This window comes from Mixophyes fleayi, chromosome 1 (genome assembly GCF_038048845.1).
Source record: "Mixophyes fleayi isolate aMixFle1 chromosome 1, aMixFle1.hap1, whole genome shotgun sequence".
NCBI lineage: Eukaryota > Metazoa > Chordata > Amphibia > Anura > Limnodynastidae > Mixophyes > Mixophyes fleayi.
Window position 1 is genome coordinate 50,586,451 of NC_134402.1, and position 25,174 is coordinate 50,611,624.

General features: G+C 40.6%; 1 protein-coding gene across 1 annotated transcript in view; it reads right to left on the reverse strand.

Annotated features, from left to right (window-relative positions):
* Positions 1 to 2,956: 2,956 nt before the first annotated feature.
* SEL1L3 (SEL1L family member 3) overlaps positions 2,957 to 25,174 on the reverse strand; it is a 72,215-nt gene continuing 49,997 nt past the window's right edge. Inside the window, exons 17-24 of the mRNA XM_075194755.1 lie at positions 24,135 to 24,218; positions 22,061 to 22,151; positions 17,558 to 17,642; positions 14,730 to 14,839; positions 14,438 to 14,562; positions 12,233 to 12,335; positions 12,081 to 12,144; positions 2,957 to 3,570 (exon numbers count right to left, since the gene is read on the reverse strand). Of these exons, the coding sequence (XP_075050856.1) occupies positions 3,413 to 3,570; positions 12,081 to 12,144; positions 12,233 to 12,335; positions 14,438 to 14,562; positions 14,730 to 14,839; positions 17,558 to 17,642; positions 22,061 to 22,151; positions 24,135 to 24,218 (820 nt within the window). The 3' untranslated portion in view covers positions 2,957 to 3,412. The remainder of the gene's footprint in view (positions 3,571 to 12,080; positions 12,145 to 12,232; positions 12,336 to 14,437; positions 14,563 to 14,729; positions 14,840 to 17,557; positions 17,643 to 22,060; positions 22,152 to 24,134; positions 24,219 to 25,174) is intronic.

A 25,174-nucleotide genomic window follows, 5' to 3' on the forward strand; every position in this document is an offset into this window, starting at 1 on the left:
CAGCTTAGGTATTGCAAAGCAAGTTTGTACATGGGTTTCTAAATGGCTTGTTTTTCCTCCCAGTATGGAAAGGGACTGTCTGACATTTCCATTTCAATTAACTCTTGAAAATAATCCTCCACTATCCTTTGCATGTTAATAGTAGGATCGGATGAAGTTATGGCCGAGGTCACACTTTTTTTTGGTAAAATCTTTCAAACCTGACCAGATTTCAAACTGTTGTGGTCTGCCACCTGCATCATCCGTGCTTCTCTTTGGAAAGTGCAATTTCTTACGAGCAGCAGCTGCCTGAGAAACTGAAGGAGGAGACGTCGTCAAGCCAAGGACCAGTTCAGCAATCAACTTGCTGACCAAGAGCTCCTTGCATCTGTTCAGATCTCGGCCATTTGTAAGCAAAGAGTCGATGTAGGTCTTAAACCTAGGATCAAGCACAGTCGCCAAAACATAGTGCTCCGACTTCAAGATTTTAATAACTCTTGGATCATTGCGAAGTGAATTAAGTACTTGATCTACAAGGACAACATACTTTGCGGAATTTCTTTCTTTCATCACCTCCTTCAGTTTGTCAAGCTGCTTTTCCAAAAGTCGAATTAAGGGAATGACTTGGCTCAAGCACGCAGAGTCTGAACTCACTTCACATGTCACAACTTCAAATAGTTTCAGCACCTTGCACAGCACAGAGAGGATTCCGCACTGTGCAAGACTGAAATACATTCCACCCTCCTTTCCGAATGTCATGGCTTGTGCAATATGCTTGGATGGCTTTGCGCTCTTCCTCCATCCTCTGAAGCATGTACAGGGTGGAATTCCACCTTGTTAACACCTCTTGCTTAAGTTTGCATAGCAAATTAAATTGTTCTTGGAGCTGCTACAATCTCCTACATGCTGCGGCAGAATGCCGGAAATGTTCCGAAATTTTACGGACCTCCTCCGGAAACATCTCCTGCACCTCACGGCTATTTTTCAAGAAGCTCTGCACCATCAAGTTTATTGTGTGAGCAAAACAGGGAATGTGATGGAATTCAGCCAGCTGTAATGCTCGCACAATATTGTTGGCGTTATCAGAAATAACATATCCTGTGGAGAGTCCAAGTGGTATAAGCCATGTATCAATGAAATCCCTTAGTTTTCGTAATAAATTATTAGGTGTATGCCGGTTAGTGAAGCCGGTGATACAAAGAGTAGCCTGCCTGTGAGAAATGTTACGTAGTGGTGTACATGCTGCTGCTGTTCCTGCTTGTGGAGGTGAATGACCAACCCAGTGGGCTGTCACAGTCATATAATGTTTGGTTTGGCCACTTCCACTTGTCCACATATCTGTGGTTAAGTGTACAGTGGGTAGAATGGCACTTTTGAGCCCGATGAGTACATTTTTACGAACGTTCTGGTACAGTTGAGGAACAGCTTTTCTTGAAAAATGGTGTCGCGATGGAATTTTGTAACGGGGACATAAAACATCAATGAACTGTGAAAAACCAGCTGCGTTTATAGTAGATATTGGACGCAGATCTAACACTAGCATAGTCGCCATGGCGTCTGTGATCCGCTTTGCAACTGGGTGACTGGTGTCATACTTGCTTCCTCTAGCAAAAGATTGTTTCACAGTTAGTTGTTGTAAAGTAGTAGCGCTCTTCTTCTTGGGCTGCTTATGGGAGGAATATTCACCCCCAGCAGCAGCAACAGCAGCAGCAGTGAGACTAATGCTCAAGAATTCTTCAGAGGAATCAAGGATAGTGCAGGAGTCATCGAGCCTTACCAAGTTGGATGCAGGGCTAACTCCAATCGCTACTGAGGATATTGATGGGGACAGAGTTGTGGGTGTAGATTGCAAGCGTCGGGATGTAGGTGAGAGAAGGGTCCTAGCTGATGATGGACTGCTTGTTGTTATTTTTTTACCATAACTTTCAGCTTTTCCCAACACCTTGCCATGAACTCGCGTCAAATGACGTAACATGGATGAGGTTAAAAGATGGTTAAGTTCCCTCCCTCGTCTGACTGTGGCCTTACATACACTACAAATGGCTAGACAACTGTTGTCCGGATTTGGGTACAAATAATTCCACATGACAATGGCCTTCTTCTTGTCATGTGCCAGAACTGCTTCCACTGGTGCAGGACTTCCACAAACAACGTCATCCTCATCAACATCCTCATTAGCACCCTCGTCAGCTACACAAATATCCCCCTCATCCTCTTCCAATTCCAAAGTGGCATCCTCAATTGGTGTATCACTGGCTACACTCAGGCTGTTCAGGCACACATCAGCAGATGGATGGACTCTCCTCAGGGATTGGTGTCATTTCTGATTTTGAGCATACATTTTCCTCTAATGCTTTACTGTTTTCTTTCAGCTCGGCTTTCACACATAACAGTACTTGTGCACCACTTTTGGACTCCGAATTACTTGGTCTTGCTTGGTCACGAGTGACCTTACAAGAAGAAGCCTCAGTAACATTTTTAGATCTCGCATTCATAGAGAACGCAAAGGCCTCATCCTTTCTTTGCCACTGCGTGTGTAGAATGGTATGTTGGCAATTTATTTTTTTTATCGGCAGTTAACTTTTCCTGGATTACTGCTCTTTTTTCTCTTCAACACGGTAAAAGGTGTTTTTGTGTTTGATTTTTTCCCTGACTTCAAAAGACTATGTACTTTTACATAGACTTTACCAGATGACGTACAGGGATAACTACCATCAGGACTGGTGGCAGCAGCTGCTTGCTGCTCCTGCTCATCTGTGTACTATTGTGAATCCATTTTAATAAGATACAAGAAATCGTAAAACACTACTTTACATAAAAAGTACAGAAAATGTTTTCTAAATGAAGGAGTATGATGTGTAACAGGTCACATTGGCAGATTGTATACAGGTCATGACACCTGTCTGATGTGATTTGGAGAATTAGAAAGTAAATATCAGTCAGTACCTTTTAGAGAACATCACAACGGCAATTGTAATAGTGGCACAGTTTTATTTCATTGTGAGGTTGAAGCAGACAGGAGATTGTTTATTGGTTTTACTGTTGGCATTGCTAATATTATTAAAGTCAAGATACTTAAAGGTTGTCTTTTGCAGCTAGATAAAATCATATTATTTAACGTCCTACCATCCAAAAATAAGTAATAAAATACCACATGTGTCTGTTTAACATTTATGAGAAAAAAGATAACATTTTAAAATATTTCCAGAATTTGGCTATCGGAGAGTTAAAAACTGTAGTTACTTCCTCACGTTAAATAATCCATCATATCGTCAGATTCACAGCATTAGTAGTGATGGAGCGCTCAGCCTTCAATTGTCCACACAGCTTGGATTACGAAGGACATATAACACATACGCAACGCTTACAGAAAATGCCATTTTTACCATGTCCGCACAGTCTCTGATTTATGGTTCTCACCATCTGTTATTTGTCATCTATGTAAGCCTCTATTCCTGGTCTCAGAATGCTGGGGTGCAAAGTCAGTTCTGACAGAAGGTTCCCTTTGCTCACTGCTTGGTGTAGTATTGGAGTTATCTTCTAAAGGTGGTGTATTTAAATTCTCAACCCTTCTGAACAGAAAGGCACGATCTGAAAAATATACACGACAGGATTAGCTTCAAGTTGTAATTAAAATATTAAAGTTGAATATTCTAGGCCTGATTCAACAAAAAAAATTGTAACTTTAAACCCTGGCAAAACTATGATGTATTGGAGGGGGGGGGGGGTAAATTTACAATATGAGGACAGATTTATAATTGGGGTAGAGCATGTCCTAGATCAACTTTTTATGTCAGTGTAAAAATAAAGTTATCAAGTATTTGCGTCCTACATGAAACAACAGCCAGTATTTTTGTTATGGGCCAAATACTAAACTCATTTGCAACCCTTGCATTGTAACATTGTTTTGCCAAGGTTCAAAGTTACTCATTTTTTTGTTTTACTACCTTAATGAATCAGGCCCTCTGTGATTGTATCTTACACTTGGGATTCTGGCCTAATAAGGTGAACAGAGGTGTGGGCCAGTTATCCAACTCAAAATTCTTAATATCATCATTATCAGTTATTTTATATAGCGCCACTAATTCCGCAGCGCTGTACAGAGAAATCATTCACATCAGTCCCTGCCCCATTGGAGCTTACAATCTAAATTCCCTAACATACACACACACACACAGACTAGGGTCAATTTGATAACCAGTATGTTTTTGGAGTGTGGGAGCAAACCCACGCAGAACATACATACTCCACACACATAAGGCCATGGTCGGGAATCAAACTCATGACCCAAGTGCTGTGAGGCAGAAGTGCTAACCACTAGGCCACTGTGCTGCCCGAAATTCAAACATAACTAAATTCAAACATTGGTGTAATTAGTGGTGAAAATTTCCATGACATGAATCCTAAGATAATCATAGTTGTTGTGAGGACAAAAGATAGTTTGTAGGATTCAGTTTTATAACTACAGATAATTGAGGGGTCTGCTGGAATTCAGATGATGAATGATTTAATGCAATGCTGTAGGGAAAAGCACTAGCTAAGGATACTAAAAATGCAAAATTGATCATTCAAAATTGCGGTTAGAATTAGATTAGTCCATTAGAATAAAACAAATAGCTAAGGAAGTACCCTTCAGAATAAAAGAGTAACGCTTCATAAGGGCACATCAACGGGCCAATTCAATTAGCCACACAGTGCCATAGAGTCATGCAGAATGTTTCCACGGAATGTTTAGGTAATGATCTTTGCTAATTAATTGCTCATGCCTCATAGAGGAGCAAGCAAAAATGAGCGATGGTTCCATTACCGTAATTGCCGTTTTTAATGCACCTAAACATAATGTGATGCTGCTACTGTTTATGGAGATATTATAATAAACATTACAATCAAATGAACAAATGAAAAATAAATGAATGTAAATAAATTACACAAATCAACTTAACCCCTCAGTCCCATAAACCTAATTTAAAACAGTAGATAAATAAACTGTGGAAAATGCTAATATATATATATAGATATATATATATATATATATATATATATATATATATATATATATATATATTGTGGCAATGGGAGTTGTTTTCCACAGGCCTCTAATGGTGGAATTAGCTATGGTGCTAACTGTCTGCAGGTAAAAACCTGCAGACCATGTTATATACAGGTGTAGCACTGGGCTTAAGTTCAGTAATGTACAGGTCAGAGACATGTTGTAAAGTAAATGTAAAAAGTAATTTACTTGCATGTTTTAACGTGTTTGTATCCACAGAGCTGATAGGGGTGGCTGTGCTTATTAGGCGTTACAGAACACCTGAGGAGCCATCCTTTAAAGACAAGGTGGGAGTGTCGCCTGTCAGTCATCCAAGCCTGTGGGAGGAGACATCTGTATTTAATCCTGGAGTTGTGCTCTTGTCAAATGTGACTGACGCTGAACTAGTTGGCCAGTCAGTAGTGAGCTGGGCTATGTCTAGTTAGTGTTTAGGGTCACCAGGAGGTGCAAGTAAAAGTATTGCTTGCTGGTGTCATCGTGACAGAAGTGTTATTTATTGTGATGCCAACAGGGCCGGATTAAGGGAATGGAGGCCCCTGGGCTAAGGGTGCCTCCATTCCCCCGTGAGGCCCCCAATGTGAGCCACCCGCCGTCCCCCCGTACCCCGTGAGGGCCCCCCCCCCAAGCGCTTACCTGTCACTGTAGTCCTCCGTCCCCGGCGCGCTGTAAGCTCCTTACTGAGGAGATCTCGCGAGAGTTCACTCGCGAGATCTCCTCAGTAAACAGATTACTGAGCGCCGGGGACGGAGGACTACAGTGACAGTGCTCAGCAGCATTGATCGGGCTGGGGGCGCCCCTGCCCCCGGACCGATCAATAATGCTGCTGAGGACTTTGAAGGGCCCCCTGGATGCCCGAGGCCCCTGGGCTGTAGCCCAGTTAGACCTCGGGTTAATCCGGCCCTGGATGCCAACAATAAATATGTTTGATTGAAAACAAGAAGTTTTGTGTTGCTGCTGTCTACTGGGTATTCTTGCAACAGAAATGACAAAAGTGCCAAGAGAAGGGTGCGGTTTTGTTACAAGAATACCCAGTAGACATCAGCAACACAAAACTTCTTGTTTTCAATCAAACATATTTATTGTTGGCATCACAATAAATAACACTTCTGTCAGGATGACACCAGCAAGCAATACTTTTACTTGCACCTCCTGGTGACCCTAAACACTAACTAGACATAGCCCAGCTCACTACTGACTGGCCAACTAGTTCAGCGTCAGTCACATTTGACAAGAGCACAACTCCAGGATTAAATACAGATGTCTCCTCCCACAGGCTTGGATGACTGACAGGCGACACCCCCACCTTGTCTTTAAAGGATGGCTCCTCAGGTTTTCTGTAACGCCTAATCAGCACAGCCACCCCTATCAGCTCTGTGGATACAAACACGTTAAAACATGCAAGTAAATTACTTTTTACATTTACTTTACAACATGTCTCTGACCTGTACATTACTGAACTTAAGCCCAGTGCTACACCTGTATATAATTTGGTCTGCAGGCTTTTACCCGCAGACAGTCAGCACCATAGCTAATTCCACCATTAGAGGCCTGTGGAAAACCACTCCCATTGCCACAATATATTGATATAACACATATCATATTGTATGTCTGTGGACATATTCAAGAACACTGCAGGATGCTCCTTTAAAATGCACATCTAAGCAGATGCTGTAAATCTTATGTACGCCATGCAACTTATTTTGTGTCTTTCATGAGCTTTCATGTTGGTACTCCATAAGCATTTCATAAAGTCTATGGGGTGCCACAATTCCAAACAGTTTTAGAAACACTTAATTAAGGCTGGGTACACACTACAGACAATTTCTCCCGATGCAATATCATTAAAATGCATAGTGTTGATTACCCTTCTTATGTAGCCACCCCTATCTGGTTAACATTCCCCCACACTTACAAACCATCAAAATAAAGACACGGACACCGACTTAAGTTTGGAATAAAAAGGTCACTTTTATTTTTATAATTATTTTTTAAATTATTTTATTTATTTTTATTTTTATTTTATTTCTATCAAGATCTATCAAAAGTTTCTATAAAAAAATTTGGACCTTTTTTATATAGGTGGCGAAGAGCAGGGCAGCCAGCTAAAACCAACATAACCAATAAGGTGGAAGATCGTCTCCTTTCCACCGACCCAGGTTAAACCCTTATCTATTGGCTGGTACTTATAAACTATAAATTAACTCAATACCCTCTGGACTCAAACTAGTTAAGCCCTTTCTAGGCAAAACCTGATACTCCTTACTAGAGCATCAACGAGTCTGATAACGTCGATGGAACCAAGGCTCATCGCCAACACTTAAGTACAGTATGTTTAACAACCATCTGACTGCCATGCTCTCCTACTGTTAAATCCCTTCCTCCTCGTGATAAGGAAACATTGTCACTATATATATCCTTCAAACAGGGTGGGTATCCAGATCCAGGAAACAGGAAACTCTTTCCTTCTCCAACTTCTTGATATATCCTTTACACCACACTCCCACCTCCTCACCATTGGCTGATTCCATCACAGACTTAACCCACCATGGTAAGTAACATTATCAGCTCACAACACACGCTTTTAAACTCCCTCGGCTTAATGGCCTCTTTCATACTAACGATTTTACCAACGACAGAAGAAAAAAATAGTCCTGATCAGCATGCCGATTCATGTGTACACGCTAAATACTAAAGTCACTTTCAGATCTGTGCTCTTCGTCTGTCATAACCATCGGCTGAAAGGATCGTGACTCTGCACACTCCATAGAGATCTTTGGACGCTGCCGGTCATTAGTGCATGCACACTGCAGAACTAGAACGACATTGTTCCATCTTTGCTCAAGAATTTTAGTTCGGTTTAAAAATCAAATTAAATGATGCGATGTGCTTTGAAACTATAATCTTTGTAGAGTACACACTAATGCGATAACGGTCGACTGGTCATTTATCGTGTGATTGGCCCGATAATCGTCTGAAAAACCTGTAGTGTGTACCCAGCCCAACAGAAAACTCAGAACACACATTTCAAACAGATTGGGGGAAATTCCATTAAAACCTAATCCATCAGATATTTGCTTTTGTTTTCTAAACCACACTAGAAAAATGTCATTTATAATCTGATTGTTTTTTTTACCTGTGCATCAATTTTCATGACTGTCACCTCTATATTTATCTATAATCTGTCAGGACAGGTGTGGGTAAACCTCTCCGGTTCCGTCCACGCCTGGTTCTGTTCGTACCTCGCTAACCGCACCTTCTCTGTCTCCACGTCTGGCTCTTCCTCCCCCCCCCTCCCCACTCCCAGTCGTGTCCCCCAGGGCTCTGTCCTCGGCCCTTTACTCTTTTTGCTATACACTTCCTTCCTCGGTGTGCTCATCTCCTCCTTTGGTCTTCAGTATCACCTGTATGCTGACGACATTCAACTCTACATCTCTTCTCCTGATCTCTCTCCCTCCCTCATCTCTCGTGTATCTGACTGCCTCTCTGCCATCTCCTCCTGGATGTCCTCCCGCTTTCTCAAAATTAACATCTCTCTTTTGCACTCCATGTCCAATCCCTTGCCCAAGCCTGTAGATTCCCACTTCGCAACATAGCCCACATCCGACCCTTCCTCTCACAAGACGCCACTAAAACCATCATCCATGCACTCATCATCTCCCGCCTTGACTACTGCAACCTTCTCCTCACTGGCCTCCCCCTCTCTCATCTCGCCCCCCTTCGCTCTGTACTCAATGCGGCTGCTTATCTTTTTCTCACGCCGCTCCTCCTCTGCTTCCCCTCTCTGCCTTGTCCTTCACTGGCTCCCCATCCCCTACAGAAGCCTCTTCAAACTCCTTACCACCACTTACAAAGCTCTCTCCCAGTCTACTGCCCCCTACATCTCCGACCTCCTCACCATTCACACTCCAGCCCGATCCCTGCGCTCTGCTACTGACCGTTGCCTCTCTTCCACTCTCATTACCACTTCCCACTCCAGAATCCAAGACTTCTCCCGAGCTACCCCCCTACACTGGAATGACCTCCCTCGCTCCATCCGTCTCGCTCCCAATCTGTGCTCCTTCAAACGAGCACTTAAAACTCACTTGTTCCTTAAAGCCTACCAATCATCCACCTAACCCCTCACCTACTCTACTCGCTCTTCCCTCTCTCCCCTACCGCTCACTCTCGTGTCTGTTTCGTCCACCCTCCCTTAGGATGTAAGCTCGTTTGAGCAGGGCACTTCTTCCCTCGTGTCTCCATACCTGTTCTTCTGCTCTGTCCTTACTCCATTTGTCTGTCCCGGAGTTTCTGAAGCATTGGTACTTTGTGTTTACTGTTCTGTACTGTTTAACCCTGTATGGTTTACTGTTTGTACTATGTACGGCGCTGCGGACACCTTGTGGCTCCTAACAAATAAATGATAATAATAATAATAATAATAATAATAATAATAATAATAATAATAATAATATATGAATGCTATGCTGGAACTCCATACATTATGTTCATTATCTCCTCTGCTGCTCAAGTTGTCAAACAGTATTAAAAAAAAAAGTGTTTGCTAATGGTCAACACTGATAAAACTGCAAATAAAGACAGAGACTGAAATCCTATCAAAGGCAGATAAAACCACAATAAATATTTACCTACGTAATTCTATATAGTCTGTTTTTTAACGTAAAAATATCTGCAGCTCTTGAAAATATAAAAAACAACAACTGCTGTGTATTATAAGCAGCTGCATAATTAAAATGTTTTAAGTTGATTTTTAAGCCAGCTTTAGCTTTGCACTTGCAGAAGGTGCTAATTACATTAGCCATAGAAATGTATTATTGTAAACTTAGAAATATAAATTCCTTGTTCTCTTAGGATGCTTACAACCCCCCCCCCCAAAAAAAAAAAAAAATTGTCCCAGAATAGGCATCAGACCCTCAGCAGAACCCCCAGTCACACACAGCACCTACACTTTCACACCATCCCCAGCCTGTTAATTCCAGTAAAAGTAGCGGCAGACATGCCTTCAGCTTCCCTCTAAACACCACCTTTCACTCTAAGGAGTAAATTTATCAAGCTGCGGGTTTGAAAAAGTGGAGATGTTGCCTATAGCAACCAATCAGATTCTAGCTGTCAGTTTGTAGAATGCACTAAATGAATGATAACTAGAATTTGATTGGTTGCTATAGGCAACATCTCCACTTTTTCAAACCTGCAGCTTGATAAATGTACCCCTAAGGGGCAGATTCAATTCAGTTTTTCCTCTCACCTCTAAAAGGTTGGAGCAAAATTGAGCAGAATTTTTAACCAAGAAAATGCGGAGGCTCCCATGAGGTTAGTTCCTTTTCGAACTTTGCTGTTCACATGAAAAATCATTACAAATGAATATACGTTATCATACATTAAACTTGAACAAGCTCAAACATGTTTGAACCTGTTCTTCTTGCTTAAGTTTTGCTTTAATGTCTAAAAGCAGCCCTTGTTACATGTCAGCCTCTATGCCGTGAGGTGACTGCATTGGATTGTAAATGTACTTTAGTGTTGTTTAAAGCCTAAATGTTAATGTAGGACAGGCCTGGCCAACCCATGGCTCTCCAGGTGTTTTGAAACTACAAGTCCCAGCATGCCTGCCAGATATCGGCTGGCTATCTACTGGCAAATCATGCTGGGGGTTGTAGTTTCACAGCACCTGCAGAGACACAGGTTGGATAGGCCTGGTGTAGAAAGGGTTACAAACTTAGATGTTTTCATCAAAATATGAGCTAATACCTCATACTTTTATTTTGCTAGATACATACAGATTTGCAATAGTAAGGGTAAGTGGGGACAACAAGTAGTCAGCACGGTGGCACAGTGGCTAGCACTGTTGTTTCAAGAACAGCGACAGCACAATAGTCCCTCATTCATTCACTCCTGTCACACCAATTAATACCGCCTTGTTATAGCTATCCACGTGTCTTTACGAATTTTGTTAGCTTCTGTGACGCTGAAACAACTGTAGAACTGTCTGAGTTCAAATAAAGAAGAGGGGGCTGGGAAGCTGTGAAACATGTCTTTACTGTGGTATATACTGAGAACTGAAAATGGCTGCCAGGTATTTCCTGTCAGCCAGCACTTCCTGGTTATTAAGTGGATGGGGCAGCACAGTGGCCTAGTGGTTAGCACTTCTGCCTCACAGCGCTGGGGTCATGAGTTCAATTCCCGACCATGGCCTTATCTGTGTGGAGTTTGTATGTTCTCCCCGTGTTTGCGTGGGTTTCCTCCGGGTGCTCCGGTTTCCTCCAACACTCCAAAAACATACTAGTAGATTAATTGGCTGCTATGAAAATTGACCCTTGTCTCCCTCTCTGTCTGTGTGTCTGTCTGTGAGTGTGTGTCTATATTAGGGAATTTAGACTGTAAGCTCCAATGGGGCAGGGACTGATGTGAATGAGTTCTCTGTACAGCGCTGCGGAATTAGTGGCGCTATATAAATAAATGATGATGATGATGATGATAGTGATGTCACCTCCATCAAGCACATATAGCATACATCTACATGTTCATTGCCGGCACCGGCTGAAAAGACCATGACTCTATGGAGATCGTGTTCATGAGTGCATACACACTGCCGGATCAGAAGGTGATTGGAAATAGATTATTAAACAGTACGACCAACCAAATAATATGACAATCGGCACTTTGGAATGTTTGTAGTTCATCGTGGAACTATACACACTAACACGATATGTGGCAGAGCGGTCATTTATAGGACCAATAACCTCCAGGGTGTACCTAGCCTTAGGATACTTAGAATTTAAGATCCACGGAGCAGGCACTGATATAAATTACTACATATTCTCTGTACAGCACCTCATAACATAATATATAATTGGACCATAATAGTTACAGCTGTCTTATTGTTAGAGTTTAAACTAAAATAAAACTTGAGAATTGATTAAAATTTTTCAAACTTTGGAACCGGTTCAACAAATCATTTTTAAAATCACTTTAAAACAATTACAAGCATCTCTAACTATCATGAATGAGTGAATGAATTACTTTTACTACTGATTTGATTAATATCAGGAGCTCTTACCTTGCACAACATATATACATTGCACTGCGAACGAAGCCAGGATGAGAAACACAAGCAGATAAATCTGGGGAGGAAACAAAAGGTTTTATAGTCTGCACAACCATTTATGGCAGTTGTAAAGCAATATTGTACATGTAGGCTCCATACAGTACCAGGGGGGAATGCACCATGACATTCCAAGCGTCAATCAACTGAAGGTACAGCAGCACTAGAGTACAAGGACTCACACCCTCATCATTACTGTGACCCTGGCATCTGCAAATTCCACCAAAGAGAATAAAGTTATTTATTTTTATTTAGTTCTATGGATTTTTATTACAAATTATGAAATTGAAAGAATTTTGCAAAGCAAAAAGACAAACATTAACACATTAATACAATGGTATGCACTACTTTTCTCTAAGGCTCATTTAATAATGGCCGAATATGCAGATTTACATTGCATTTTATTATGCTGCAAATGTACCTATTTAACTAGCCTACTTAATACATAAATCCACTTGCCGGTTTAGGAAGTACTCCTGTCTAAACACGCTGGGGCGCATTAATAAAGCTCAGAACGACTAAGGCACTTCATAAAATAATTTTTGGTGGCATTGTGCTCCCTTGATTTGTGCAATAGCACTTACATTCCTACCAGAGCTGGTGACTTAGAGCGTCTGTAGAGTAACAGGGTGTTGTGTTTGCGAAGGAGCAGAAGGTTGCAGTGGCTGAGCGGAAGGCAGTGCATTCCTTGCCAAGGATGGAGCAGGAGCCCCATTATCTTAGTTTTGTGGAGCCAGATCATTGAAATGAGACAAACAGGGGTGCATAGGGAGCATGTTTATGTGCATTCTTTGCTTTGTGGTAGGGTATGCAGTCATTTTTACTCCAGAAGAACATTAGAAATATGCTCCGGCTCAGAGCATCCTGTACCTATTATTGGATGCCTTCTGCATTGTCTACAAACACTTTGGTAAAAAAATACACTTTGAATCTTTTTTTCACATTGGGCAAACACACAAATGTGCCACATGCAATAAAGACAGTCCTGATGTCCCCTCACTCTCCTGATTTTTTAAAGCCATAATGAGGCTAACTCGGCAGTATTTTAGGAGAAAAAAGGAAAAGAGATGGGAGACTAAGCCTGTACAATTGTGCCGGCAGGGACCACCTAGGCACACTGGCAGAGACATTTGTACGCTCCATTGCAAGATTTTGTAAGAGCCCCCATGTAACGCCCAATATTAAAAAAAAAATCCAACATACATGGGGCTGTGGTCCCTACTCAGGTGTGGGCCCGATTGCACCCCTTGTACCTAGGGTAGTTACGCCCTTGCCCAATGGTGCAAAATCATGGTATTTGAGAAGAGCTTCTACTGCGCCTTGTAAAACCATTTGCATTCACTGCAAGGCTGCCATGGTGGTGGTTACCCCCCTGTGTTAGGGTTATATAACGGTTATAATTAATGTTGGGCTGCTATGTTACGCTCCTTTACTAGAAAGTTTAATGGTGGGCCTCAGGGGCTGGCTGGCAAATTTTAGCTCTAGGGGGAATGAAACTCAACTCAGCAGCCTATTAGGAACATTTTAAAGGAAAAAAATGCAGGTAGCCCAGTGACCCAGCCCAAGGTAGCCCACTGTGGGACTGACCACGGGGGGACAGGTTCCACCCTGCCCCCCAGTCAGCCAGCTCCTGGTGGATCTCCCAACCCGGTGGGCCTAGGAAAAATGCCCTTTTTGCAGGCCCAATCATAAATCTAATTTTTTCTTGAAATGAAAATGAAGCATGGTGGCTTAGTGACTGACTTACAGCACTGGGGTCATGAGTTCAATTCCCAACCATGGCCTTATCCGTGAGGAGTTTGTATGTTCTCCCTGTGTTTGCATGGGTTTCCTCCGGGTGCTCCGGTTTCCTCCCACACTCCAAAATTATACTGGTAGGTTAATTGACTGCTAACAAATTGACCCTAATCTGTGTGTGTGTTAGGAAATTTAGACTGTAAGCCCCAATGGGGCAGGGACTTATGTGAGTGACAGCGCTGTGGAATTAGTGGCGCTAAATAAATAAAATGATGATGATGAAGTTTTGTTTTATTCTTTAAATCTCCATGTAAATATAATGCCTTATCCATTTCATAAATCTAAAAAAATTGTAGAGCGATCACTATGATCTCTCTTAATGTGGACAGTGCTTTATTGTTTTTGCTTACAGAAACAGTGTTCTAAATGTAATAATGAATCTGCTTCAGCATAAAGTACACTGATGCAAGCAGCGTTAAGTTTATTTATTCCTCAAAATCAGTGACTAAGACACATTGGAAAGAATCATAAACTAATGCAGTTCAGAAGTGTTGAAAAGCTAAAAAAAAAGCCACCTTTCATAGAGCTCTATCACAAGGATACGGTTACTAAACACAGGCGTCTCGATTTTCAAATGTCTCAACAAGTAGTCAGGTATGGAAATTCCTTCTTGAACCAACTGCGCTAAATTGAAAAATCCCTAAAAGAGAATTGTACAAAATAATTCAGGCAATAGCAGAAATAATATGTTTGCAAATAAGAGACAATAATATGTAGCTATATGTGAAATAACAAGATGGCTGCACCACTGCACAGGGTGTAATTATGATAGCCACACTGGCACACAGAAAAGAGAGATGTGTTTACCTGAGCATCACCCTGTAACGCTGCTTGGGTGTACATCTTCATTGAAAGTTCCAGGTCTCTATGCTGATTTTTTGCACCATAATAATACATATCACCCATCTTCAATAAGGCTATAAATCAGATATAAATGATTAGATTTAATAACCAAGTGTCCATGTGTTACCTAAGAAAGCAAGGCTTTTACAAAACCAGAATTATGCACACAAAGTATATCTATAAAGACAATATCATTTATTTTTTTGTGACAAATATGTAAATTGTATCAACAGACAAAAATAAATGTACTGTTTTATAAGGACACTCATCCTATTTAGTATGCTAAGTTTAGACCATATTTTGAGCTTCATGCTGTTATTACTACTGGCAAAATAAAACAGATAATAAAGCATGACACCTTCTGGCTGCTATATGGTATTACAACTCAACTAAATTGGAGTGAATTGTTGATTTGTATATGTGGTTCAGCCATAATAAACAAACTAACATGTAAATATAAAAATTGCAAGTTTAAAGGAACAAATAAACAATATACCGGTGAGTTGGTAAGTATGTAAATAAACAGTTGTACTTTAATGCTTCACATTCCAAAATATTTAAATAGCATTTGAAAACCCTATACAGGCTCTGTTGGGCATCCGGGTTTCAAGAGCTGTTCTGCCATTGCTTAGACAAGTGTTGATAATATGGAACATGATACAGGAGACATTGGAGACTACAGATGTGGATCCTGAAACACCAATCAGGGAAAACTCAGCCCTTCCTGAATTATATAAATTGAAGAGGTTTCCCCAGTGGCGTGCCCTGGGCATTACTTCCCTTAGCCATCTAAACACAAATAATACCTTGAAATCTTCTGCATTGCTGCTAATGGACCTATCCCACCCGAACTGCTTATTTTACAGTTATCTACAGTTACGGCACGCCCTGGTCTCTCAGTTTGGGAACCTAACTGTTACATTCAGCCCGGCCCCGATTAAACTTCTTCTTAGACTGGTAGATTATTTCTGTGCTCTACGCTAATGTCCTTGCCCTCCTGACTACCGATGATCTGGGGCGAATTGTGTGGGAGGTTAATCTGGGACCTCTGAATGATGGAGGCTGGGGTTATATGCTGCATGGCGCCAGGAAGGTCACCTCATATACTAGGTATAGGCAGGTTCAGCTTTACAGTTTGCATATAGTATATTATTCCCCTCGTAGGCTATGGCATATGGGTGCCAGGACTGACTCTGCTTGCCATAGATGTGGTGACTCTTCTGCTACCTTCTGGTGGCCCTGCAGTCGGGAGCTTTTGGTCGGAGGTGGTGGCAGGTGTGCAAAGTACAGGTATAACTGTCCCTATACTATTCCTTAAGACCTGCATATTTGGAATTGGACATGCTCTTTTGCTTAACAAAACCTTGACCCGATATGTTATGAACCTCTTTGCTTTGGCCAAGGTAATCATTGACAGAATATGGATGGCATGGGAAGGGCCTAGTTTCAATACGTGGATTGCCTTGGTTAATGAGGCTGTGGGGCATGAGAGGCTTACTTACCAATCCCATAACACTTTGTACAAATATTTTAAAATTTAGTCCATATTTTAAAATCTGGTCCAGTAGAGATGTGATGATTATGTAGTATATCTACTAAGTTATTTTTAGTATATCTACTATGTTATTTTCTGTTGAATTCATGTATGACAATGTATATTGTATGTAATCTTGTAATGTTATCTCAACGTGTGCTTTGCTAGATGACATGAGTTTGAACTTATGTAAGTGTCTGTTGAAATAGCCAGACCAGGGAGAGATAGGGTCTTGGAGGAGTCTGATGCCCCAAAGTTGTAAAACATCTAGCTAAGCAGAATGAGCAAAGGTGGGAAGTCAGGTCTTGTAAACATTCCAATCTCAGGACATCCCTAGCTCCCTTAGAAAAGCCCTGTGACATTTGGGAGAGCAATCTGTCATTTGACAGCTAAACTCCAAGGGTGGGGGGTGAGGGCTTTAGAAATCAGATTGTGCATTTTCATGAGAAGTCTATCAAGACTGAAATGTCCTATTTTCATCAATTGTGTTCCCTCACACATCAGGTCTTAACTAGTAAGTAGTAACTCTGATTTTATTTCCTATTTTATTTTCTGAAACTCATTTGTGCAACATATTGTATGTCTTCTTATCAATTTTTGTAAATAAGCCTTGGAAACATTTTAAATGTAATCTAGTGAATTCTCTGTGATTCTTTGTGAACTTACGAAGCCCGGGAGGCTCATGCTACATGTGTATGTGATTGAAGTGTGAAACATTAATAAGTAGTTCTGGTGAGAACGTAAGGAACGTAAGGACACCATAATAAATCCTTTGTGGTGGCAGAAAAGGTGTATTCATTGCTAAGTGACTAAGGTTGACTGTATCTGGGACAGGCTGGGCGTTCGTGACACGAAATATGCTGTGCAGTCATTGGTGGAGGATTTTGACCCTGACTAGATATATCCTTTGGGAACTAAGTGTGCCATACAGCAAGGTTGTGAGCAATATTAACTTAACTCAATTTAATATGGGAGGTCTTCCTCCTTATGGGAGTTTGGGATGATTCATCTTGACGCTTTGGATGTCCGGGGGTGACTGACATAATAATTTTTAAAATGTGGTTTCTAGCTAGGGAAATATTACATTACCCAGGGAGATTAGATTAGTGAGGTTTGTTCTTAGCTAGATTTACCTTGTATAGGGTATAAGATGTTATTTCATCCATGCACTGTGTAAACTTAAATAAAAATATTTTAGTTAAAAAAATATATAACTTAAATAGAAATAAACTAAGATGAAATAAAAAGAATTACCTACCATATGTAGAAGGATTGTGCTGGTGTACTGAAAAATTATAATATCTCCATGCACAGATATCTGCCACCAGAACTGTGGCTAACTCCTGAAAAATATAGACACAAAACTAGTATTTTTTTAAATGCATAATAATAAAATATGGCACCAAAAAAAAATAAAAAAATAGTAAAACACAGAGGTCTAGAGCTAATGGGATAAATTAACCCAATGGGTGTTGATCTTCTTGAACACTTCTATAAAATCAGCAATTATGCAAATTCTTAATGTATCACTATCATCAAATTTTATAAAAATGTATTCTTGTATTAAATCATTGTTAAGACGATCATAGTTACAAAGTAAATGTTGAAAGAAGACACTGGTCCATCAAGTACATCCTTTGATAAATAATAGTTGTTTTGAGCCAGATTAAGACTAAACAAAAACTCCAGTGCAACAGTTGAGAAATTTACCTCACAGGAGAAAAAAAATACTCTCTGACCCCCTAAAAGGGGATATATTCAGCACCATAATGTCCTTTTATAGCTACAGTTAAAATGTATTTTAAGAAAGTAATAAATTTGGGGAAACTCTTTTTCCATGGTCATTAGTATGAAAAGTTAATTCAATCATTGTCATCATCTATTTATATAGCACCACTAATTCCGCAGAGCTGTACACTCACATCAGTCCTTGCCCCACTGGAGCTTACAGTCTAAACTCCATAACATACATAGACAGAGACTAGGGACAATTTTTGATAGCAGCCAATTAACCTACTAGTATATTTTGGGATTGTGGGAGTAAACTGGAGCGTCCGGAGTAAACCTACACAAACATACAAACTCCACACAAGGACTCATGACCCCAGTGCTGTGAGGCAGAAGTGCTAATCACTAAGCCACCGTTATCTTCTCTAAGGCCATTGCTATGAAAAGTTCATTAGACAAAACTTTATATTGACCTTGGATATACTTATACATATTAATTAGGCCATCTCAAAGGTATCTTACTTTCCAAACAACCTTTATTTTTCTAACCTTCTTTATAATTTAATCCTTCGATTCTCTTTATAAATTGGGTAGTCTGTTTCTGAAAAGTCTCAAGTTCTCATAAGTCTTTCTAACAGTGAGGTACCCAAAACAGTATCCCACATACAAGATGTAGTCTTACCAGTGACTTGTACAATGATAATACTATTTTTGGATCATGTGCATTTATCCTGCTTTTTATGCACCCCAGGATTCACCACTACACACACCTCAATCAGCTTTTGGATGAAAACATTCCAGCAAAGATTGTCTATCGATAAGACCATACTGGATTCATTCTCACTCACACAGTAATCGTTTTCATAAGACAAAACTTGGATTGCACAATTAGAGTGTAACACATGTGGTCAGTTTAAAAGTTTTCTACTCTTCTTATTGTTGAAATATGTACAACAGACTATGGGTTTGTCTATATGCATTTAGTTGCCATGGAGGGTCAGCAGATGGCGCTGTATTCATACAGAGGTGTATTGTTTGTCTGCTGTATATGCATGTACTTGTTTGTATTTTTCCTGTCTCAACTCTCTGTGTTCTAGAAGAGTCTCTCCGGGAAAAGGAGGTGAGCTGAGCAGCTCATGTTACTGATATGTTATGTTAAGAAGCTATTCCTGAAAGCTGTTGTTATACTGATCCTGGTACTTAGTACTATATAAAGAAGATATACATCTCAAGACTCGTTCTGTATGAATATAAGGTAACTCCTGAGGTGATTCTTTATCTATGAGACCTCCTGCTGCACACCTATGGTATCATCCATCGCAGAATGCCAATACTTATGTTGTGCCTGTACCAATGTCTGCGATCTGGAAGGGATGTAGCCCAGCACTAAAGCTCTTTGGGTTATCCAAGGTAACCCACCCATTCAAACGCCTCACATTTCAACACCTAGGCGGCTTAAGATCAAGGTCGCCTCACTTATCACAGTACCACAAAACAGATACAGTGAATTGGTGACATCCCAACTCAACAATATCACACCATCTCACTCTGCAACTTCAAAACCATTCATTTTCTGATAACATCCATCATAAATCTGTTAACTAGGGCTCACTCAACCAAAATATAGCACACAACTATATTAAGCAAACTTTATCCCCCTACTGGCCAAGGTGTGATTGTAGCTAAAACAATATCAAACACTACTGGAGCGGCAGGGTTAATATTAAAAAGATGAACTCTGTAAGATTTTATACAACTACCAGTTCATATCCCGCCTAAATTCTTCAAAGATATGCAGAAATGTATTAGAGTCTTTGTCTGGGAGGAAGAGACCTTGCTTTAGATACAATATACTACATAGATGCCATCAATCAGGTGGCCTTCAGCTGCCACTATTTGTAAACTATTACCATGCTGTTCTGCTTAACAGAGTAATGGAGTAGACCTGACCAAGTGGGGTAAACAGTGGATTGGAATAGATGAATGTTGTATGTTTATCCTGACAAAAGTAGTTCTGTGGGTACCCCACTACATATCTGGTGGGAGTGCTCAACGTTGGTCCATTCTGGCAGTATGTCACCCAGATAGCATTAGAAATAGTGGGAGGTGGAGTGTGAAACCACCCAAGTTTTGTGGCTTCTTCTCCATTCAGACATTCCTATCTCTTGGTAAAAAAAGGCCACTGTCACGGAGCCTGAGTTTGGAATAGACCTCGAATCCCCGCTCTAGATAGACTTACAACCAGAGAGGTGCAGAGTTTAGTGATAGAGAGGTATTTACCAGGGATCCCCGCAAGGGAATATGGACTTAGCTGTTCTCTAGCCGCAGGTCGCGGTCCTCTAAGGGGGATTAGAGTAGGGTGAGAAGGAACCGTGGAGTGTAGCAGGCATGCTGGGAGATAAATGCAGAGGTTCAGGTGAACGGCAATTAAATGAAGCGCTGAGGTCTTTAGAAAGGGAATAGCTGAGAACAGGACTGATTATGAGGCACGAGGTTCGTACAACAATACCGCCGATCTTGATCGTGGAACAGGTAACGCAGGATACCAACTGAGAGGTGGTGAACTGCAGAGAACTGATGCACTGAGATCCCTGGAAAGCAAATAGATTGAGGATGGGATCAATGATGAGGCACAAGGTTCTTGTAATAATACCACAGGTCTAGATTGTGGAACAGGTAACCCAGGATACCGATGTGCACATGGGAGCCAGAGAGAACAGCGTTCTAACAGGTAAGGAGACCTGAAGATCTGGCAACTTAGTAGAGAAGCAGGTGCTTTAAATATACAGAGCTGACAGGCAATTGGCCAATCAAGACAATGCAGGAAGTTTTGAACAGACCAGGGGGTAAATGTATCAATATGCGGGTTCTTCAACACCCGCGTGTTCAGCCTCTTCCGCGCTTAAATTTCAAGCGGCGCTGCATTGTAAAGGGGAGTTAACCCTTTACAATGCAGCGCCACTTGAAATTTAATCGCGGAAGAGGCTGAACACGCGGGTGTTGAAGAACCCGCATATTGATACATTTACCCCCAGGTGTGCGCATGCTCAGTTCAGACCAGCAAGTTAATGCAGGGAGTGAGAACTAAGGGGAACAGTGACTAAAATGCAGGTTAACCGGTGCAATGCGTGACAATTACTACTAAAGGATCTAAATAGTGCAGCAAAAGTGGTTATACCAATTCACTGGAAATTTCCCATCCAGCCATCTATATCAGAGTCATTCTGAAGGACTGATTTTCCTATGCATATTGCATATTGCATATACATATTACATTACATTATCTGCTACAGACTGATAAACAGAAGAAGGAAAATATATATATAAATCATACTTGCCCACACTCCCGTAATGTCCGGGTTGGTCTCCCAGACTCCTGGGAGAGCAGGCAACTCTCCCGCATCCCGCCCACTTCCTAGTAAAGTGGGCAGGACGGGAGCCTCAATAACGCCTCATTTTGGCCCCACCCCCAAGGCAAAATGATGATTCGCCATGCCCCGCCCTTTTGCTCCCTCCCGCTTCACCCCCCCTTCAGGATCTCCTGGAGGGCAACAGTACAAAGTTGGCAAGTATTATATAAATTGTATTTTGCATCCTTTAATAACAATCCATTCTATAACATAGTGATTATTCAACTTTCCCAGGAATGTGTGTAGCTCTGCTGTTCCCTTTTGTACGCCAGCCTAGAGGAGCCCCTATTGGTCTCTGTGCCTATGATATGGTTCCTCCTATACTCAAGATGACCGAGGACCTAAGTAAAGTATCACGCTAAAAGGCTAACAAAGCGGTATGCAATTTGCCCAGTAGTCATACCACTGTCCTTTCCTTCTGCAGGTAACAGGCATATGAAAACCATTGTTTATGAGTGAGCAATTGTTTAGATAGATCATAAAGCTACTCAGAATCCCACCTCACAGCCCAGAAAAATATAAAAATGTGAAGTGTTTTACAAGAAATACTGACATAAGCCGGACATTGGTCTCAAAGTGAATGGATAAAGAACCTGAAGTGTGCAGATAACTCAGATACGTACAGAACGTTCCTCACACAGATATGCCAGATTTGTCTGCGACATCTCAACACCGGCTTCAGCTGTCAAAACGAAATTCAGGAATGCCTCATTTCTGCAGAAAATCAGAAGAAAATGATTTGTGATGGTAACAAAACTCATTGGCCTTATTACCAATATAACCATCCTTAATATATACACTGTAAAGGATTTATTTGTAAGTCATGTGATGATAGAAAACCAGGTTAATCACTTTGTAGATTAGAGAATGTAGATTTAGTTTATTAATGTGTCACTAGTTGTAAGAATCCACTGAATTTAATGTCTGTAAGTGGAGTCTTCACAGTGTCCTTTTAATTGAGATGCTGGGACATCATTGCAGTGGACTGACATGCCTGATTGTGGTGGTTTTCACTCAATGCATCATGGTCAGGTCCAGGTGCTGCTCCTACACAATATAAGAGCTTTATGCGTACATTGACATGTTTCAGAGAATGTCAGTAACCTCTTTCTCATGTCAGTTACAGACAATTTCCAAAATGTGCTACTGAAGGCGGGGGGCATTAGGGATTATCATGTGTAAAATTATTATTATATGCTTTTTAACACCATATAGTATAATATGAAACATATTAGATGATGCACGGCTATCCTTACATTTTTTTTATATATTGTTCTTAATAAACTGCAAATGTTTTTTACTTTACTGGTTTCTGAGATTAAAATGTTTTATTATATCTTTGGAAAAGTGAGGGTTAGCTGTTTCTATTAGCCAAATATAGACCTATTGGTTGTATGTACTGTTAAAAAAGTATAACAAAACAAAGCAATATCACAGTATTTTATCTAGCAATGGTCATATTAAATACCAATGAATGTAGTGTCCAAAGTGGTAAAAATGTGAAAGAGTAGGTCAGGGTAATATAACTTCAAGAGTTTTGGGTTCTTTGTCCTGGAACAAGAAAATTATTGTAGTTTTGTTGTTGCCAAATGCAAAGAACAAAACTAATCACAAAGTCAAAGTTTAAGCTCAAAATAGAGCAAATATGTGCTAGTTCATGACTGTGCGAGTCAAAGTAAGTGTTGGCCATCTGCCTCTATTAATGAGTGTGAAAATGTGGGAGGAAAGTAAATCTGTGGAATCAATAATGGCCACTTACTTTCAAGTCAGTGGCTCCTGGTGTCTTAACTGGTGTCTGGTCTGTGGGGGAGGTCCTGCCTGGAGGTTGGAGGAGTAGCCCCTCCCCCCCTTTCCTGGTGTGCAGTATGTAGTCTCTCTTGTTGGTGCGAATCGCACCGCCGCTGACAACACTAATGCATCTACAGATGCCCGAAGCTCCCAAAAAGGTCGGAAATGCATTTGTCCTATACTTCCCTCTTCCCCAAGGTTACCTATGTGATGTTAAATACTTTTGTGTCAAAAGAGTCAAAAGTATTATATGAGTGATACCTTTATTGGCTAACCAGAAAAAAAAAACACTTATCTGCTGCTCAGGCAGTCAGTTAATGTCATGCTCACATGCTGTGCAAGCAAAGTGCCTGCTTGTACAGCAAAATGTATGTGTGTGTGTGTGTATATATATATATATATATATTAATATACACACACAGACATACAAACATTTCCCTTTTCGTTTCTATGTTATTCTTTGCTACCTGCTGGTATTCGCTTGGTACTGCTTAGATTGGGAGGATCAAGATCATATTATTTGGTGACTGCCTGGTAGGTGACTGACTTAAAGGGGACCCATCACTTTTTAGATAAGCTCAATGATCAACCCAAAAGATATTGCAATACGTAGAAATAACATACCCTGCTTCTAATACAGAGTATATCTTATAGTAGTAAGAACAGTATTATTAATGTCTTTGGTAAGTGCAGAGGATCTAAGTCTATTTGCATAATGTGGATAGACCATACTTGCACTACAGTTTTCATTTAATTTCTTTACATCCATTAAATATTTGTGGTAGAACACAATACTTTCTATTCCTCACTGGGTTTTAATTCAATTTGTTTCTCTGTGTTATTTCAGATTGACTTGGTTGTATTAGAAGAACATATTGAAATGACAGGTGTAACACACATCAGACTTACATAGACCCATCCAGGTATGCGTTTACAGCTTTCCGGATGATGAGTCCGATGTTTCCGTTCTGCTCTGCTACAAACTTTGCCAAACTATAAAACACAAAAGAGAAATGTATCTGAATAAGTACAGTATGCGCCACTTTCAGCCTCACTCAAATAACATGGGTGATATTGTAATAAAATATTACATTGTTTTTATGTGTCACTAAAAGGTTCGCAAAGAATATTATTTTTTTTAATTTTTGCATTGGTTTTCTTTTTTTTTGTGTGTTTAGTACTCAATGACTTGTATAGAAAATAGTAACTTTTCAAGCAAGGTACAGGGCTAGGCTATTCTAACTTATACTGAATAGGACAATATATATAGCAAATTAATTAATAAAATCAATTGTATTAGCTGGTTACATAACATAAGAATATTTGTTAAGAAATTTTAAGAATAAGGTTCCTAGCTAAAAGTCAGTTAGTCTACATATGTTTGAACAAAGTTCATGTCAGGAGATACTGTAAGTAACTATAATGTAAGTGTTGTGACATAACCATGGGAATAGGTACCATCACTTGGGGCAGATGGCTTTGAATAGCAGCAATAAATCACTAAAATGCAGGATTTCTGGTACAACTGACCTCAGCCACTTTTATCGAGCATTTGCAAATAAAGAAAACATAAACAAAAGCCTTGCCTGTCCGGCACTAACTAAACATCCCTTCGAGGCCTCTCTCAAGTCTGAGACCTTGTGTCCCAGACTCAAACATCAAACATAAGGTTATTTGCTCACCCTTAGCAGGTTCTCTCAGGAGGCAGCCAGCTTCCTCTCCAGGTCTGAGAGACAGAGTGATCAGGGCTGCAGCCTTTTACAGGCCCCATACAGGTGCAACTTCTAATTAGTCTGCTTTGAAACATACTCTGGGAAGCTTTTCCCCACAGAGCTAAACAATCTTCCTGCTGCCAGCGCATACAAGGAAGGAGACCTAGGACAAATACCTCTGTGACTTAGCATTAATCCAGTGACTTTGTCACACTGTGTTGAATAACTCGCAGAAAT